At 52.5% G+C, this 16,119-nt stretch overlaps 1 protein-coding gene across 1 annotated transcript in view; it reads left to right on the top strand.

The window, feature by feature from the left end:
• The window catches only part of NRG2 (neuregulin 2), a gene marked incomplete at both ends in the record, with an annotated part of 193,365 nt that extends 177,248 nt beyond the window's left edge, over positions 1 to 16,117 (top strand). The window contains 5 exons of the mRNA XM_010850611.1: positions 6,850 to 6,952; positions 9,327 to 9,450; positions 9,794 to 9,921; positions 10,762 to 10,989; positions 15,979 to 16,117. Of these exons, the coding sequence (XP_010848913.1) occupies positions 6,850 to 6,952; positions 9,327 to 9,450; positions 9,794 to 9,921; positions 10,762 to 10,989; positions 15,979 to 16,117 (722 nt within the window). The remainder of the gene's footprint in view (positions 1 to 6,849; positions 6,953 to 9,326; positions 9,451 to 9,793; positions 9,922 to 10,761; positions 10,990 to 15,978) is intronic.
• Between the last annotated feature and the right edge of the window lie 2 nt (positions 16,118 to 16,119).

Below are 16,119 nucleotides of genomic sequence, written 5' to 3'. Positions count from 1 at the left end.
GAGGATGAAACGAAGGGAGACACGTGACAGGCTTAGTCGAGGACCTGCAGTTGTTGCTTGAACAAAGCCAAGCTCTTCTCCCAGCTACTGCTGGCCTGGGGGTGAGGGCCCCCCAGAGGCTGACTCTCAGCACATCCTGAGCAAAGTGTCTGACCTTCCCGCTCTGTCCAGACAGCCTCTAGACCTGCAGCCACAGTAACTTCCCCTTCTTCCCCTGACAGCCCCTCCACTTCCCAAGAATCAAAACCTGTGCACCTGGATACCCCTCACATACAAGAGCACAAATCTGCACACACACTCACAAACACACGAGCACATGCCTGCACTCACACGCCAACACACACTTGTGCTGACACCTGCTCACACAGGCACACACACACGAGCACATGCTCTAGGGTCCACATCAGGACCTCCTCATCCAGGAGCCTGAGACTGTGTGTCTCAGGGCCTGTCCAGGATGGAGACTTTGCCTGTTGTCTGATCAGCCAGCCCTGCTGGGAGTTCAGCAGCAGGTGACCATGGTTACTGGTCAGTATGCAAATTTCTGTCCAGTAGGACCTGTCTGTGACTTGGTGGTGTCACTCTATGCTGGCTGAGTGGCAATCAGTGAATATGATGAGCAGAAGACTGTTTGGTTTTTTGTTTGGTTTTTGTTTTGCTGGGGCTGACATAGCTGCAGGCCCCTCAGAATCCACCTATGGGGCAAGGGAAGCAGGGCTGCCTTCTAGGGGCTGGCCGAGCCCTCAGTCACATAACCAGCACTGGCCTTTGGCTCAAAGGGAAGGCCAGTCAGGAGCCCCCAAAGCTGCTGCTATACTGCTTGGTTCCCAGAGGAGTGATACAGGAGAAAACTCTTAAATGACTTTGGGATCCCTGCTCACTTCTCCAGGTGGTCGTTGTCCTGAGGACTAGCCAGTCAGGCCTGCCCAGGGACTCATTGGGCAGGAATAGCCATGGCTTAGGCCCAAGAGATCACAGACCTGGCCTCTAGCCTCCTTTCTGCCTCCAAATTTGCTGTGTGACCTTGGGGCACCACTGGCCCTCAGCTGCCTCATCTAATACAAACACCACCACAAGTAGTTCTCTGAGCCTCTGGGGTGCCGTGGCCAAGTGGGCTCTTCTCTCCCGGGAGCCTGGGTGCATATCCAAATGCTGTGAGCTCTCTCGAGCTGCCTGGAGGGTCCCCGGGGCTACAGGATTAGCCGCTCAGTGAGAGCTGCCCCTGAGGATCCCTTGAGTCTGTCAAGTTTGTGCTGCTTGCTTAGCACAGCTGGCCAGCCCAGGGAGGTCCCAGGAGGGGAGAGGACTCGCTTTGTTAAGAATTCCTACCTCCCAGCAGTACATGTAAGACCACAAAGAGATCACCCTCAAAGTCAAATTTAACAGGAGTTCCCAGGAGTGTTCATGTTTGGAAGAGCTGGGGATCATGCTTCAGGGGTGTGGTTGCTGCATGGAATCGGGGGATCAGAGCCCCAGAATCTTCCTCAAGGCTCTTTCAGTCAAAGCTGTCCTGCTCGCCTGCCCTTTTCCAATGGCAGAGCCCTCTGGACTCCCTGTCATGGAGCAAAGGAGAAATCCAGGGCTGCACACACATGCCCATGCTCCCCTCCCTCCACAGGAGATGAGAACCTCAGAACACAACCCCACCTCCTCCTGTGCTCTGGGGGAGCTTGCTCTGCACATGGGGAGGCCATGGAGAGGGCCTGGCCCACCACCTTGCCCTCTTCTTCTCCCTGGCTCCGGGCACCTTTGACACATGAGGAAACAGAGACTGTGACTCGCCCACATGCACACAGCAAACGGGACAAAACAGAGACTTGAAGCCCACACTCAGATGCTGGCTGCTACCTTAGAACGCTAGGTGTACTTTTCAAAAGCATTGGAGAGATTTCTGGGCTCCCACCCCAGAGCCCAGTTCCGTTGGCCTGGATGATTCTGAAGCACAGAGGGGTTGCAGACCTTTCAGGGATCCCGTAGCCAGGCCTGATCCCCACTCAGCAGATGAGAGACTGAGAGCCAGACAGGCAGGGAACTCTGGGGTCGCACAGCAGGTCAGTGCCAGAGCTGATTCCTGGGTGGGCCCTCTTATCCGAGCCTTTGATATCCTGGGCATCTACCTCGAAGGGCCATGAGATTGCACACTCACAACATGATCCCACTTCAAAGAGCACAACTGGCTGCCATGCAGGGGGCACAGGTGTTCTACAGGTGGCACGCCTGTCTCTTTCTCCAAGTTGAAGTTTGCTTTCCTAACTAGTGAAAGTAGGCTGACACCCCAAGGCCTCACCCCTGCAAGTTTCTAGGATGTTGGGGGTGTCAGGTGGAGAAGTGACCTGCTCCCCTCCCCACTCCTGCTCCCCACAGACTCTGAGCCTCTATGCCAGGCTCCTAGTAGGTAGGCAGGCCAGTGAGGCCCGAGGGGACAGGACAGGGACAAGGGGCCAGTGTGAGTACCCTCTGCGCTCGTTCTGAACAGAAAAAAGGGCCCCGTGAATGAGCTCAAGCAGAGCAGGCTGTCTCCAGGAGGGGCTGGCTCTGGAGCTGGGAAGGGGAGTACGGGGATGCCTCTGACCCCTGCCCCCCACTCACTTTCCTCCCCGGGGACATCTGCCAACTGACTTCTGCCCCTCCCCGCCAGGTACTAACCCCACAGCTCATCTCTAAAGAACCCGCCCTGCCTGCTGAGCCTAACCCTTCTTCTCCCTACCCCCCAGCAAGGGCTCTTGGGGGCTGGGTGCCAGGGAAGGGGCTCAGGAGGCCGGGAGGGGACCCCACTAACCTGCCTTCACCTCACAGGCTGCTGCTGGTGTCTGAAGAGTCCTGACCAACGTTTCTCTCTCTCTCTCTCCTGCCCTTCCCCCATCTCTGTCTGTATCTCTCCCTCCATCCTTTCCCCCTCTGACCCTCCTCTCTCCTGCACTGCCAGAGCACCTTGGATTTGAACTAAAGGGTACGGAGCCTCTATGTATGGGTCAGCACCATCCACACAGCCCCTCTCCTCAGCCTCTGACACCATGTGTGCTGGATGTTGAGTTTCCTTTTTCCCAAAATGGAAAAGGGAGGATTTCAGAAATCCCCCTGTCCCTGCCAGGATGTTCTGTAGTAAACTACGTGGATGTGGGGGAGACGAGAAAAGCTTATGCACGGCAGGGTGCCCTGGGGTTCAGACTGTGCCCAGTGTACAGCAGTGCCCCCTTGCCTGGGGCTGATCACCATGGTACTCAGGGGAACAGGCCCTGTGAGCTGTATGCAGCCCAGTGGGTTGGCCAAAAAGCCAGGTCCCTCGAAGAGTTGGTGTCCAGAAGCCACGGAATCTTGCTTCGGAGAACTGTGCAGAGAGGCAGCCCTTTCCATTTGACTTTAATCCTCCTTCCTTTTCCCATTTCCATTTCCATTGCTTTTCATTCTGCACCAGGCTGGCAGCTGATAACACCTATTTGTCTCTGCCCCCTGCCTCATGTTTGTCTGCCAGGCTTTGCCATCTGCTTGAGGCTGTTACTCCTATCATGATCTCTCTCCATGAGGGCACATGTGTTTGTCTATGGGCAGCACCAGCGAGGGTCTAGGGTGGGCTGGTACCTCCTGCCTCCCAGCTCAGAACCTTACCTCCCTCCTGTGACTGCCCTCTGGCCCCTGGAAGATGCCCTGGGCAGGAAGAGACTCTGAAGTCCATCTTTCCAGCTCTCTGGCCTTGTGCTGGGAGCCTCCACCCTGGTCCATGCATGTTATATAGCTGAAGAGAAGCAGGAGCTCAAGAGGGGTTGAGGCTTCGATGCAGTCAGACCTCAGATGTGTGTGGAGCTGGCAGTTATGAAAAAGCTGTTCATGTGGCAGGTTGGGGGAGGCCGTAGTTCCCCTGCCACCTAACCACCGTCAGCTGTTCTCAGAAGATGGAGCTGAGAGTCTATGTGTAAGAGTATGTCTGTCTGTCTATCTGCTGTGATGGGGTGGGGAGGAGAGGGGTCAAGTCTGTGGTGTTCGTGTGATCCTGCCAGGGGACACAGGGGTGAATCTGTAGGTGTGTGTGTCTGTGTTATCATGGGGGTGCTGATGTGTTTACACCTTGTTGGATCTCTCAGTGCAGGGTGTGAGCACACGGAGGGGTGCAGTGGGTGCAATCTTTGTTGTTAAGAGCTGAGCATGAGCAGTGGGTGTGGAGGCAAGTGTGAGCATCTGTAATGTGACTGTCTGTAAAGGTGGTCTGTATATTCATTCACTCACCGACTCAAAAACATCTCCTGAGCCCCAGAGTTGGCCAGACCCTGGGGATCTAGCACTCAGAGTTGCTGCGCTCCTGGCAGAACAAGCAAACAAGAAAGATATCAGGTGGTGGTAAGCATTATACATAAAATACTGGGTTGGCCAAAAAGGTTGTTCGGATTTTTCCATAAGATGTAATAGAAAAACCCAAATGAACTTTTTGGCCAGCCCAATATAAGGGAATGGGACAGTACCTAGCCAGGGTGAGGACTGACTCTAACTAAGTGATCAGAGAAGGTTTGTCCAGTGAGGTGACGTTTGGGCTAAAACTTGACAGAAAGTAGCCAGCCCTGCAAACAGTAGGTGGGGGTAGAGTGTTTATGGTGGGGATACAGCAAGTTAGGGATGACGTGGATGGGCCCGCCTTGTTCGGTGGGCAGGACTGCCAGTGACTCTGAAACACAGCAGATATGGGGGAGAGGACCACAGATGGGATCTAAAGGAAGGGACCGCGTGACTCTGGGTCTTGTGGGCCACAGTAAGGCTTTTAGGTTGTATTAGAATTGCAGGGGGATGCCAGTGTGGGTTGTTAAGCATCCTTAAAATGATCTGCTTTATGATCTTTATGAGGAGTAAAATGATCTGCTTTATGACTGGAAATCAATGTGGCTTTGGGGCAGAGAATAGACTGGGTGAGGGGACAGGATGTGGAGGAATAGAAGCAGAGAATCCAGTCAGAAGGTGGACAGCTGTTCAGGGAAAGATGACATCATCTTGGACAAAGCTGGAAGCCCCGGAAGAGGTAAGAAGTGGTCAGATCTGGGATCTATTTGGGAGGTAGAGCTGAGAGGACCTGCTGATGGATCAGGTACCAGAGTGGGTGGGGAAATCAGGAATGAACGATTCTGAGGCTTGGAGCCTGTGCAGCAGAAAAAGTGATGCTGCTGCCGTGGAGATGGGAAGGGAAGAGGGCAGGTGGCAGGGTGGGCAGAGGGGGTCAGTGCATCTGCCTGGCTGTGGCCCTTGGCTGTAGGAATCTGGAGCTAGGGGAGAAGTTGCTACAAGAGAGAAATGTGAGATTCAGCGGCATACAGATGGTATTTCCAGTCTGAGTCTGAGTGAGATGATGGAGGGAGAGAGGGCAGGTAGGGAGAGGAAGACACCTGAGAGCTCTGGGCCTTTCTACCCTGAAGCCCACATGGAAGAGCGGGGAGCAGCAACTGAGACAGAGATGAGCCAGTGCAGGAGGAGGAAATCCAGGAGAGAAGGCCAGCCGGGGAAGTGAGCCCAGCTGGGGGAGTCTGCTGAGCGGGACGTGAATGGACCAGAGGCTTGGCAGCAGGGGGTTGTTGGTGACCATGACCAGAGTGGTCTCAAAGGAGTGACGGAGACAGAGGCCTGACTGGAGGACTGAGTGGTGGCCAGGGAGGAGAACCACAGGCCAAACGAGGACCACAGAGCCCAGAGGTGGGGATCTTGGGTAAAGGGCTGTTTGTTTTACGACTCTGCACGACTGTGTGTCCTTTGACCTGATCACGTGCACGGCGGATGTGCGTGAGTGTATCCCTGTATCCCTGTGAAGGATCTGTGTGTCAGCCAGGCGTAGTCCTCCAGGTATGTGTGTCTGGGCGTCTGTACCCTGTCTGTGCTGCTGGGTGTACCTTTGCCACAGGAGGCACTGCAAGCCTGGGGGCCTAGGCACATTGCCCAGGGTTCCACCAAAGTGTTGGATCTGGTGCCCACTTATCCCAGTCTGCTGGGAGGGAGCAATGTGGAAGGGCCGGCCAGCAGGTGCAAGTGGGAGTGAGGGTGACCATGTTGTGTGCTATCCCCTTTTTCCTTCTCTTCCTCTAGGCTTTCTCTGTTCTAGAAGGCTGCCCCAACAAAAAGCGGGGGTAGAGGGGATGATCAAGTCTTTCTTAAGGCTCTGAGGCCCAGCCTAGCTCAGCTCCTTCAGAAGAGTAGAGGTCACTCCTGAGCACACGGCTGTCCTAGGGAGCTGTGCTGTCACTTGTGGGCTCCCCACAGGCAGAGACGGGGGGCCAGAGTGGGCCAGGGCCACAACTCTGACCAGGCTGTAGGGATAAACCAAAGCCTTTTTCCCCATGCCCACCTCTGCAGGCCTGGCCCACTCTGTCCCTGATCCTGGCACCCCTCCTAAGGCTAGGCTCTGGACCTGGTGTCTAGAACAAGAACAAGCCCAAGAACAAGCTTGTTCTCTAGCCCTGAACAAGCCACGTTCCACCTTCCTCAGGAAGCCAAAGTGGCCAGGTCTCTGCCCAGGGCCTGCATGACCACCGCTGTGAAGACTAGTTTTCCCCAGCCTATCAAGGCTCTTGGCAGCCACTAGGCCATAGTGGGTTACCCTCCCCTATGACCTCGGGACCTTCACCTTCATCCCACCTCCTCCATCCCCCTGCATTTTCCACTCATCAGGTAGAGCACAGGGTTTGGGAAAGTGAACTCAGGTGTAGTCACTTGGGACCAGATCCATGGGTGGGTGGCATTTGGGAGAGCAGGAGGGAGAGAACTGGCTAGGGAGGGAAGAGATGGATGGGAGCCCAAGGTACGAGGGGTAGGGGAGGGTCTGCACCCCTGCCTCTGTGGGTCTGCCCCCTGCCTGCCCCCTCACACCCTCTACCCCTGCAGAAGCTGAGGAACTGTACCAGAAGAGGGTCCTGACCATCACTGGGATTTGTGTGGCTCTGCTGGTGGTGGGCATCGTCTGCGTGGTCGCCTACTGCAAGACCAAGTGAGTTGTCGGCACTCAGGCCAACCAGGGGCTGCTTCTGTGGGGACAGGCTCTCCTCTCCAGTCTACCATGCCTGGCCTGGCGCCCCCCTTGCTCTTCTCCTCTGCCCCTTAGGGGCAGCTGGTGTGGGGCCAAAGGGCCAGGCCAAGAAGCAGGAACAGAGTGGGGAGAGACAGACCCCAGAGGACTGAACAAGACTGGTCATAAGCACAGGCATCGAAAGAAGACAGATCTGGGTTCAAATCCAACTCTGCCATTTCCTGTAACCCTATGGAAATTGATGAACCTCTCTGAGTCCTCATCTGTAAAATGGGCATGATCCTAGTATTGTACCTCAGAGCATCCTGCAGGGAGCATCTGCCCTGTCAAGTAGGCAGACACTGGGGCAGTGTCGGAGGTGGGGAAGCACAGAGAGGGAGGCCCCTTCTCAGGGAAAAAAGAGAGCTCAAAGGGAGTTGCCTGGCCCCACCCAGGAGCAGTCCAGGCAAGACACCTTCCAACACAGAGAAGGTGGAGTTGGGGCCCCCCTGAGTAGAGGAAAGGTGACATCAGAACCTTGGAGCAAGGGGCAGAAACGGGGCTGGACAATTCCAGCAAAACAAAGCAAGCTAAAAGACAAATGCCAGGGAGTATTGACTGTGTTCATGGAGTTTGAGCAGCCCAGGCTAGTTGGAGCAAAGGATGAGGGTCAAGAAAACAAGGTGCATGAGTCTAAAAGAACAGCTGGAGCCTGCATGGCACCATAGGGACTTGAATGTCAAGCTAGGGAGACTGGGTTTATCCTACAGATGGTAGGAAGCCATTGCAGGTTGTAAAGTGATGTAGTGCAGAGAGAGGATTGTCACATCTGTTCTTATCTAGAAAGCAGGAATCTGGGCATGACCACCATTTGGGGGCTGAGCCCTGGGGTCTTGGTTACTGCTGCCCCCATATATGAGATCAAAGGCCTTGCCAACCTTGAGATTTAGGGCCCAGGGAGCCCAGAGAGGAGACTGAGCCCACATAGGAAAACTGAGGCCCAAAACTGGGGCAGGGAAGCAAGCACCATGTTCTAACCTATAATACATTTACTCATTTCAACAAATTTTCATTCAACACCTGCTGAACAGACACCAGGCCCTGCACCAGGCAAATGGCCAGGGCTCTAAGCAAGAGGTGCGGGATCATGGGATGTATTTCGGGGGTGCCTAACTTCAGCTGGAGGGCAGGAAGGATTTCCCTGAAAAAAGGTGCATTGTAGCTGGGCCTGAGTCGAGCGGAAGTTAGCAGGTGAAGGGGCACGGAATGTGCTGCAATTAGATGCAAAGGCCCAGAGGCCAGAGAGGCACAGTGTCGGATCAGAAACACGCCCTCCAAGGATGAAGTGAGTGGGGGTGTGGAGAGAGAGTGCTAGGGAGAGGGACAGGATGCTGAAGACTCATGAAGGGTTTGTAGCAGGGGAGTGACATGATTAGACTTGTCGATTACAAAACAGATGTACTGAGCTCTTAACATGTGCCAAAGGAAAGAGGCCCCACAGGTCTTGTTTCCCTGACCACAGCATCCTGTTTTATTTTCTTCATAGCACTTTGCTGAAAGTACTTGTTTATTTATTTTTATTATTTTTTATTTATTTTTATTATTATTAGGAGAGGCAGATGATGTGTTTATCATCTGCCTCTCCTACTGGCCTGCAAGCTCCATGAGGGCAGAAACTATATCTGTCTCCTCTGCTCCAAAACTGCATCTTTGCTTTGTTCAGTCACTAAATCACATCTGACTCCTTGCGACCCCATGGACTGCAGCCTGCCAGGCTCCTCTGTCCTTGGGATTTCCCAGGCAAGAATACTGGAGTGGAATGCCATTTCCTCCTCCAGGGGATCTTCCCGACCCAGGGATCAAACCTGCGTCTACTGAATTGGCAGGCAAGTTCTGGCACATAGTAAAAACCCAATCAATACCAAATAAATGAATGAATGAGCAAGTGGGTCAGCACTGTATTGAATATCTTATCTACTCTTCATACTCAGTGGTCTTGGAAATGGATAGATGATCAGTCCATTTTACAGATAAGGAAAGTGGAGCATGGAGAGTTTAAGTAACTTGCCCAGAGTTACACAGCTAGAAAGTAGAGTTCTACTGTCTCAGCAGAGCCAAAGCTCATTACCACTACACTCAGGTACTGCTGAATGCAGGCTGGTAGTGATGATGTAGGGGTTGATTGAAGGGGTCCTGGCTGAGGGCAGCCTGAGCCCAGCAAGAGCAGTAGCAGGAGATGCCATGGCAGTCCAGGGCACAGGTAGCCCAGTTCCCTGGAGTGACAGCTAGGGGAGTTCATGCTTTGTGTGTGTCGTGGGGTATGGGGGGTGCCAGGCTAATGCACCTTCTCCTGCAGGAAACAGCGGAAGCAGATGCATAACCACCTCCGACAGAACATGTGCCCTGCCCACCAGAACCGGAGCTTGGCCAACGGGCCCAGCCACCCCCGACTGGACCCTGAGGAGATCCAGATGGCAGATGTGAGTGGTGATCCCTGGACTCTGACCCCTCGCAGTAGAGATGGCCTTCTCATGCCCCCTGCAAGAATGCGCCAGGGAGGCAGCGACCCATCCTGGGCTCAGCCTTGCCTACTAGCCTGGCCTCGCCTCCCCAGGATGACTCAGCCTCACTTGGCCCACTTCCTCAAGGGAGGTCAGGGGCTGGACTTCCAGGGGCCACTCCTGCCCTAACACCGAGTTACATATCCAGTGGACCATCTTCCCCACCGCGTGAAGCTTACTGTCTCATTTCCCCGAGCCCACCAGGAAGGAGGGCCAACTTGGTCATCTGTCACTAACTGCCCCCTCAAACTCTCTGTTGCAGTATATCTCCAAGAATGTACCCGCCACAGACCATGTCATCCGGAGGGAAACGGAGACCACCTTCTCCGGGAGCCACTCCTGTTCTCCTTCTCACCACTGCTCCACAGCCACGCCCACCTCCAGCCACAGGTGGGCACCACCCAGGCCCACAGATCCTGGCAGACTCCTGTGTGCACACCCACAGGGCGTGCACATGCGCATCACACACCTGCCTGGGGACACACACAAAACTCCCTGGCCAGGCTGGGCTCTGTATTAAGGGTCCTAGTGAGCCAGAGGATGGAGGTGGGGAGGCTTCAAACCAGAACCCATCACCAAACGTCCATCCAGGTCAAGAAACAGGATTCCCGTTTCTAGTCTAAACCAGCCCCAGAGGAGCAACAGCGTCACTGTGCTCCCACCTAACATTTAGTTCTGTTTGGACGTCATTAGCACCACTTCCTCTGGCAAAAAGTGCCTGGTACCTCAAGTACCCACAGCTATTCAGTGTCCTCTCCTGAGGTTTCCACGTGAACCTAATCCACCTTAGCCTCTCCAGAGGTAGGGAAGCCTGTCTACACAAGCACAAAGTCATACAGCTCTAAAGAGAACATGGTTGACCCCTTTCTTCCCTGGGGAGTAGGGTCCCTGTATATTGGCCACTGGGTCTGGGTGGTTGCGGCAGGTATCCCGGGACCACGGGAGTGGAGGGGTCACAGCCGAGGAGACCAAGGGGAGGTTGCTGCAGGGAGGAAAGGAAGAGGGCTGTATGCACTGCAGCCCACTCACCCACAGGCCGTCAGCTCACCTCCTCCCCAGATTGGGATTTAGCATTTACGACATTACACATCAGCCCAGAGTGGAGGGCAGTGAGCTGAGGGAGACTGAGAAGGAGTGAAGAACCAGGGCAGGGGTGGGCCTGGGACCACACGTGCTGGGCTGCCCTACCCCTTCCTGTCCCTTCATGTCACTCCCACCTGACTTCTCCAGGCATGAGAGCCACACATGGAGCCTGGACCGTTCTGAGAGCCTGACCTCTGACTCCCAGTCGGGCATCGTGCTGTCATCAGTGGGCACCAGCAAGTGCAACAGCCCAGCGTGTGTGGAGGCCCGGGCACGGCGGGCGGCGGCCTACAGCCTGGAGGAGCGGCGCAGGGCTGCCGTGCCACCTTACCACGACTCCATAGACTCCCTGCGTGACTCCCCACACAGTGAGAGGTCAGTCTCCGTGACCTGCGCCCACCTCAGCCAGAGAGCTGGCACCACTGACCTGGGGCCGATCCTGTGGTCACTTCAGAAACACTCCAAAGAGCCTCATCCCTGTTTTTCAGATGGGCAAGCAAGGTCCCTGAAAAGTTCAATGTTCTGCTCAGGGTCATTAACATGTTAATGACAGGCTGGGACTCTAGCCAGTAGACTAGAGTGTTATGTGTTATGACTATTTAATTTAATTGTCCTACTAGGACACTTTTCAGAGTAGAAGAGAATGTTAGTAATAATCGCACTGGAACATCAGGAACAAACAGGGGCTGTCCTGGACAAACCAGAACATATGGTTGCCCTACGCTGGTGTCACCTAGAGGCCCCATGTCCCAGGAGAAACAGACACCAAGATCAAACAGATGAGAGAGTGGGAAGAGAGGCTGTCTGTGAGGAAACTGATCAGTGCAGGATGGGAATGAGCCAAGAATTCCTGAGGCCCTGGAAGCATCAGCGACTAGTCCCCCATGGATCAAGATGCCATTGGGTTCCCAAGCAATGAATGCAGTGAGAACCAGGAAATCCCCTTCTTCCCTGACTCACAGGCAGGAGTCACAGGGGCCAGGCTGCCTCTTGCTCAGCCCTTACATGGCCCCTTGGCAAGTAGGATCTCTGGGAGGAGAGCAGAAAAAGGGGAATGGTACTAGGAACTCCTTAGATGGTAGAGAGTCTGCCTGCAATGCAGACAACCTGGGTGTGATCCCTGGGTAGGAGAGATCCCCTGGAGAAGGGAATGGCTACCTGCGCTATATTCTTGCCTGGAGAATTCCATGGATAGAGAAACCTGGAGGGCTACAGTCCATGGGGTTGCAAAGAGTCAGATACAACTGAGTGACTAACACTTCCATTTTCACAAGGAACTCCAGGCTAGGGTGGAGAAGGCTCAACTCAGCCTATTCCATGCCAGCCACGGGCACAAACCACTGAAGCTCCCAGCTGCCCATGAAAAGTGCTAAACATAGAACACCCCACTAGGTCAGAGAAAGCCAGTCTGACCACAGGCTCTGAGAAGCGACTAGGTTTTTCTAATACTAACCTTTCCAAGCCCAGTTCCACCACCTGTGTGACTTGGGGCACGTTGATCACCTCTGTGCTTTGGTTTCCTCGGCTGTAGAACAGTGAACATTATACCTGTCTTGTGGCTTTTATGAAGGCTACCTAAGATCAAGCGCAAAGCTCTTTGTCTGATACCTGACATGGAGCTGGTGCTTACTAGGTGGAGCTGTGGTTATCAACAGTAACAAGAGCAATAGAACTCCTTGATGGGTGGAGGTAGAAAGGTTGGGAGGGACCTCTGGGTGAGGGGAACACCATGAGCAGTTCCAGCAGAGGCACTGAGGACAGAGCTGGTGAGTGAGGTGCCTCGAGGTATGGGGAGAGGGGAGCTGGGCGTAAGCAGGCAAGCTGGGGCTAGATAGACAGCCCTGGGTGGGTAAGCAGGAAGGGCCTCCTAAAGCAGAGATGTGACTTCAAAAGATTGTTCTGGGAAGTGCATAGGCTGAAGAAGGAAAGATCCTGGGGTGGGGCATGACCAGAGTGAACATCCAGTCCCAGGATGGAGTAGAGCAGGGTGGAAGGTATGATCCAGGAGAAAGGGAATGAATGGGTAAGACTTGATGGATGTACATGTGGAAAATGTGTAAGAGGGAAGACAGGGGAGTCAGATGATTCAGAAAGACAGTATAGGGACTTGAGCAAGCAGTGAGGTGCCCAGCTCTACCATTTGAAAGAGAGGCAAGGAGGTGGGAGTCCCTGTCCTGAGATAGACAATGGCTGGGCAAGAGGCTGGTTTACCCAGAAAGGGAAATGTGGAGAAAGAACAGGGACTGGTGCCTGGGACCCAGACTGGGAGATATTTGGAAGGGCAAACTTTTGAAGGAACTGGTGCTCTTTAGCTCCAAGCAGAGATGCTTAAGTGTGGTCTTGGTATCTGTGCTCTGGGCTGAGCTCCTACTTGAGGTGGGAGCAGTCACTTCCCTGAGGCAGATTTTAGCTTCACCTTAAAAGGGAATAGTTCCCCACTGTAGCCATCAGCCAAGGGATAACTGTCCCTGAGGGAAGGGGAGACCAAGTCACAGGGGTGGCTGAATGCAGGGACTAGAATGAGTAATTGGGCAGTATGAGTCCTGGTTTCTGCCTGTTGTTGTTCAGTCACTCAACTGTGTCCAACTCTGCAATCCTATGAACTGCAACACACCAGGCTTCCCTGTCCTTCACTATCTCCCAAAGTTTCTGCAAACTCATTTCCATTGAGTCGATGATGCCCTGCAACCAACTCATCTTCTGTCTCCCCCTTCTCTTCCTGCCCTCACTCTTTCCCAGCATCAGGGTCTTTTTCAGAGTCTGCTCTTCGAATCAGATGGCTGAAGTAAACTGGAGCTTCAGGATCAGTCCTTCCAATGAATATTCAGGACTGATTTCCTTTACAATTGCCTGGTTTGATCTCCTTGCTGTCCAAGGGACTCTAGAGAGTCTTCTCCAGCACCACAGTTTGAAAGCATCAATTCTTTGGTGCCCAGCCTTCTTTATGATTCAATTCTCACATCCATACATGACTACTGGAAAAATCATAGCTTTGACTAGATGGACCTTTGTTAGCAAAATAATGTCTCTGCTTTTTAATTCTCTGTCTAGGTTTGTCATAGCTGTTCTCCCAAGGAGCAAGCATCTTTTATTTTTCATGGCTGCAGTCACCGCCTGCAGTGATTTTGGAACCTAAGAAAATAAAGTCTGTCACTGTTTCCATTGTTTCCCCATCTATTTGCCATGAAGTGATGGGACCAGATCACACGATCTTAGTTTTTTAAATGTTGACTTTTAAGCCAGCTTTATCATTCTCCTCTTTCACTTTCATCAAGAGATTCTTTAGTTCCTCTTCACTTTCTGCCATTAGGGTGGTATCATCTGCATATCTGAGGTTACTGATATTTCTCCCAGAAATTTCAATTCCAGCTTGTGATTCATCCAGCCCAGCATTTTGCATGATGTACTCTGCATATAAGTTGAATAAGCAGGGTGACAATATACAGCCATGATGTACTGCTTTCCCAATTTGGAACCAGTCCATTGTTCCATGTCTGGTTCTAACTGTTGCTTCTTGTCATGCATACAGGTTTCTCAGGAGGCAAGTCAGATGGTCTGGTATTCCCATCTCTTGAAGAATTTTCCACAGTTTGTTGCCATCCCCAGTCAAGTCAATAAAACAGGACTAGAGTTTTTCTGGAATTCTCTTGATTTTTCTGTGATCCAACAAATGTTGGCAATTTGATCTCTGGCTCCTCTGCCTTTTCTAAATCCAGCTTGTGTATCTGGAAGTTCTCAGTTCACCTACTGTTGGAGCCTAGCTTGAAGGATTTTGAGCATTACTTTGCTAGCACATGAAATGAGCACAACTGTGCAGTAGTTTGAATACTCTGGCTTTTGCCCTTCTTTGAGATTAGAATGAAAACTGATCTTTTCCAGTCCTGTGGCCACTGCTGAGTTTCCCAAATTTGCTGGCATAATGAGTGCAGCACTTTAATAGCATCATCTTTTAGGATTTGAAATAGCTCAGCTGGAATTCCATCACCTCAGCTAGCTTTGTTCATAGTAATACTTCCTAAGGCCCACTTGACTTCACATTCCAGGATGTCTGGCTGAGTGATGGTGAGTGATCACACCATTATGGTTATCCAGGTCACTGAAACCTTTTTTATACAGTTCTTCTGTGTATTCTTGCCACCTCTTCTTAATCTCTTCTACTTCTGTTAGGTCCTTACATTTCTGTTCTTTATTGTGCCCATCTTTGTGTGAAATTGTTCCCTTGATACCTCTAATTTTCTTGAAGAGATCTCTAGTCTTACCCATTCTTCTCTATTTCTTTGCATTGTTCACTTAAGAAGGCTTTCTTGTATCTCCTTGCTATTCTTTGGACTGCAAGGAGATCCAACCAGTCCATTCTGAAGGAGATCAGCCCTGGGATTTCTTTGGAAGGAATGATGATAAAGCTGAAACTCCAGTACTTTGGCCACCTCATGCGAAGAGTTGACTCATTGGAAAAGACTCTGATGCTGGGAGGGATTGGGGGCAGGAGGAGAAGGGGACGACAGAGGATGAGATGGCTGGATGGCATCACTGACTCGATGGATGTGAGTCTGGGTGGACTCCGGGAGTTGGTGATGGACAGGGAGGCCTGGCATGCTGCGATTCATGGGGTCGCAAAGAGTCGGACATGACTGAGCGACTGAACTGAACTGATTCTTTGGAACTCTGCCTTCAGTTAGGTGTATCTTTCCCTTTCTTGTTTCCTTTTCACTTCTTTTCTCAGCTATTTGTAAGGCCTCCTCAGACAACCAGTTTGCCTTCTTGCATTTCTTTTTCTTGAGGATGGTTATGGTCACCACTTCTTGTACAGTGTTACGAACCTCTGTCCATATTCTTTGGCACTCTATCAGATCTAATCCCTTGAATCTGTTTGTTACTTCCACTGTACAATCATAAGGGGTTTGATTTAGGTCATACCTGAATGGCCTGGGTTCACATCCCAGCTTGACCACTTCCTGGCTGTGTGAACCTTGAGTAAGTCACTTAAATCTTTTGAGTCTGTATGGCATTAACAGACGCCTCTTACAGATTTACTGTATTAGATGAACTGGTACACGTAAAATGCCCCAGCCTAAGCCTGATCCAAAGTAACCATTCAGGAACACTGGTGACTGTGAACATCCCCACAACCAAGGACCACTGATATGTGTATGGAATCACCCAACAATGCTATGGAATGACCACTGTGTTTATTCCTGATTCACAGATAAGTAAACTGAGGCTCAGAGAAACTAAGGAAATTGCTTAGGGTCACAGGAATACCAGCATGGCTCCTGCGGGAGGGATCCTAGGCTAGACTACTGCTTTGCATCAGGTCTTCCCCATCCCCTGGCCACCAGCCCATGTATCTGCCTCTCCCCGCAGGTACGTGTCTGCCCTAACTACGCCTGCGCGCCTCTCTCCCGTGGACTTCCATTACTCGCTGGCTACGCAGGTGCCGACTTTTGAGATCACGTCCCCCAACTCGGCGCACGCCGTGTCGCTGCCTCCCGCCGCGCCCATCAA

Source organism: Bison bison, unplaced genomic scaffold, assembly GCF_000754665.1.
Source record: "Bison bison bison isolate TAMUID 2011002044 unplaced genomic scaffold, Bison_UMD1.0 scf7180017864291, whole genome shotgun sequence".
In the NCBI taxonomy this organism is placed as follows: domain Eukaryota; kingdom Metazoa; phylum Chordata; class Mammalia; order Artiodactyla; family Bovidae; genus Bison; species Bison bison.
This window is presented reverse-complemented; position numbering and strand designations above follow the sequence as displayed.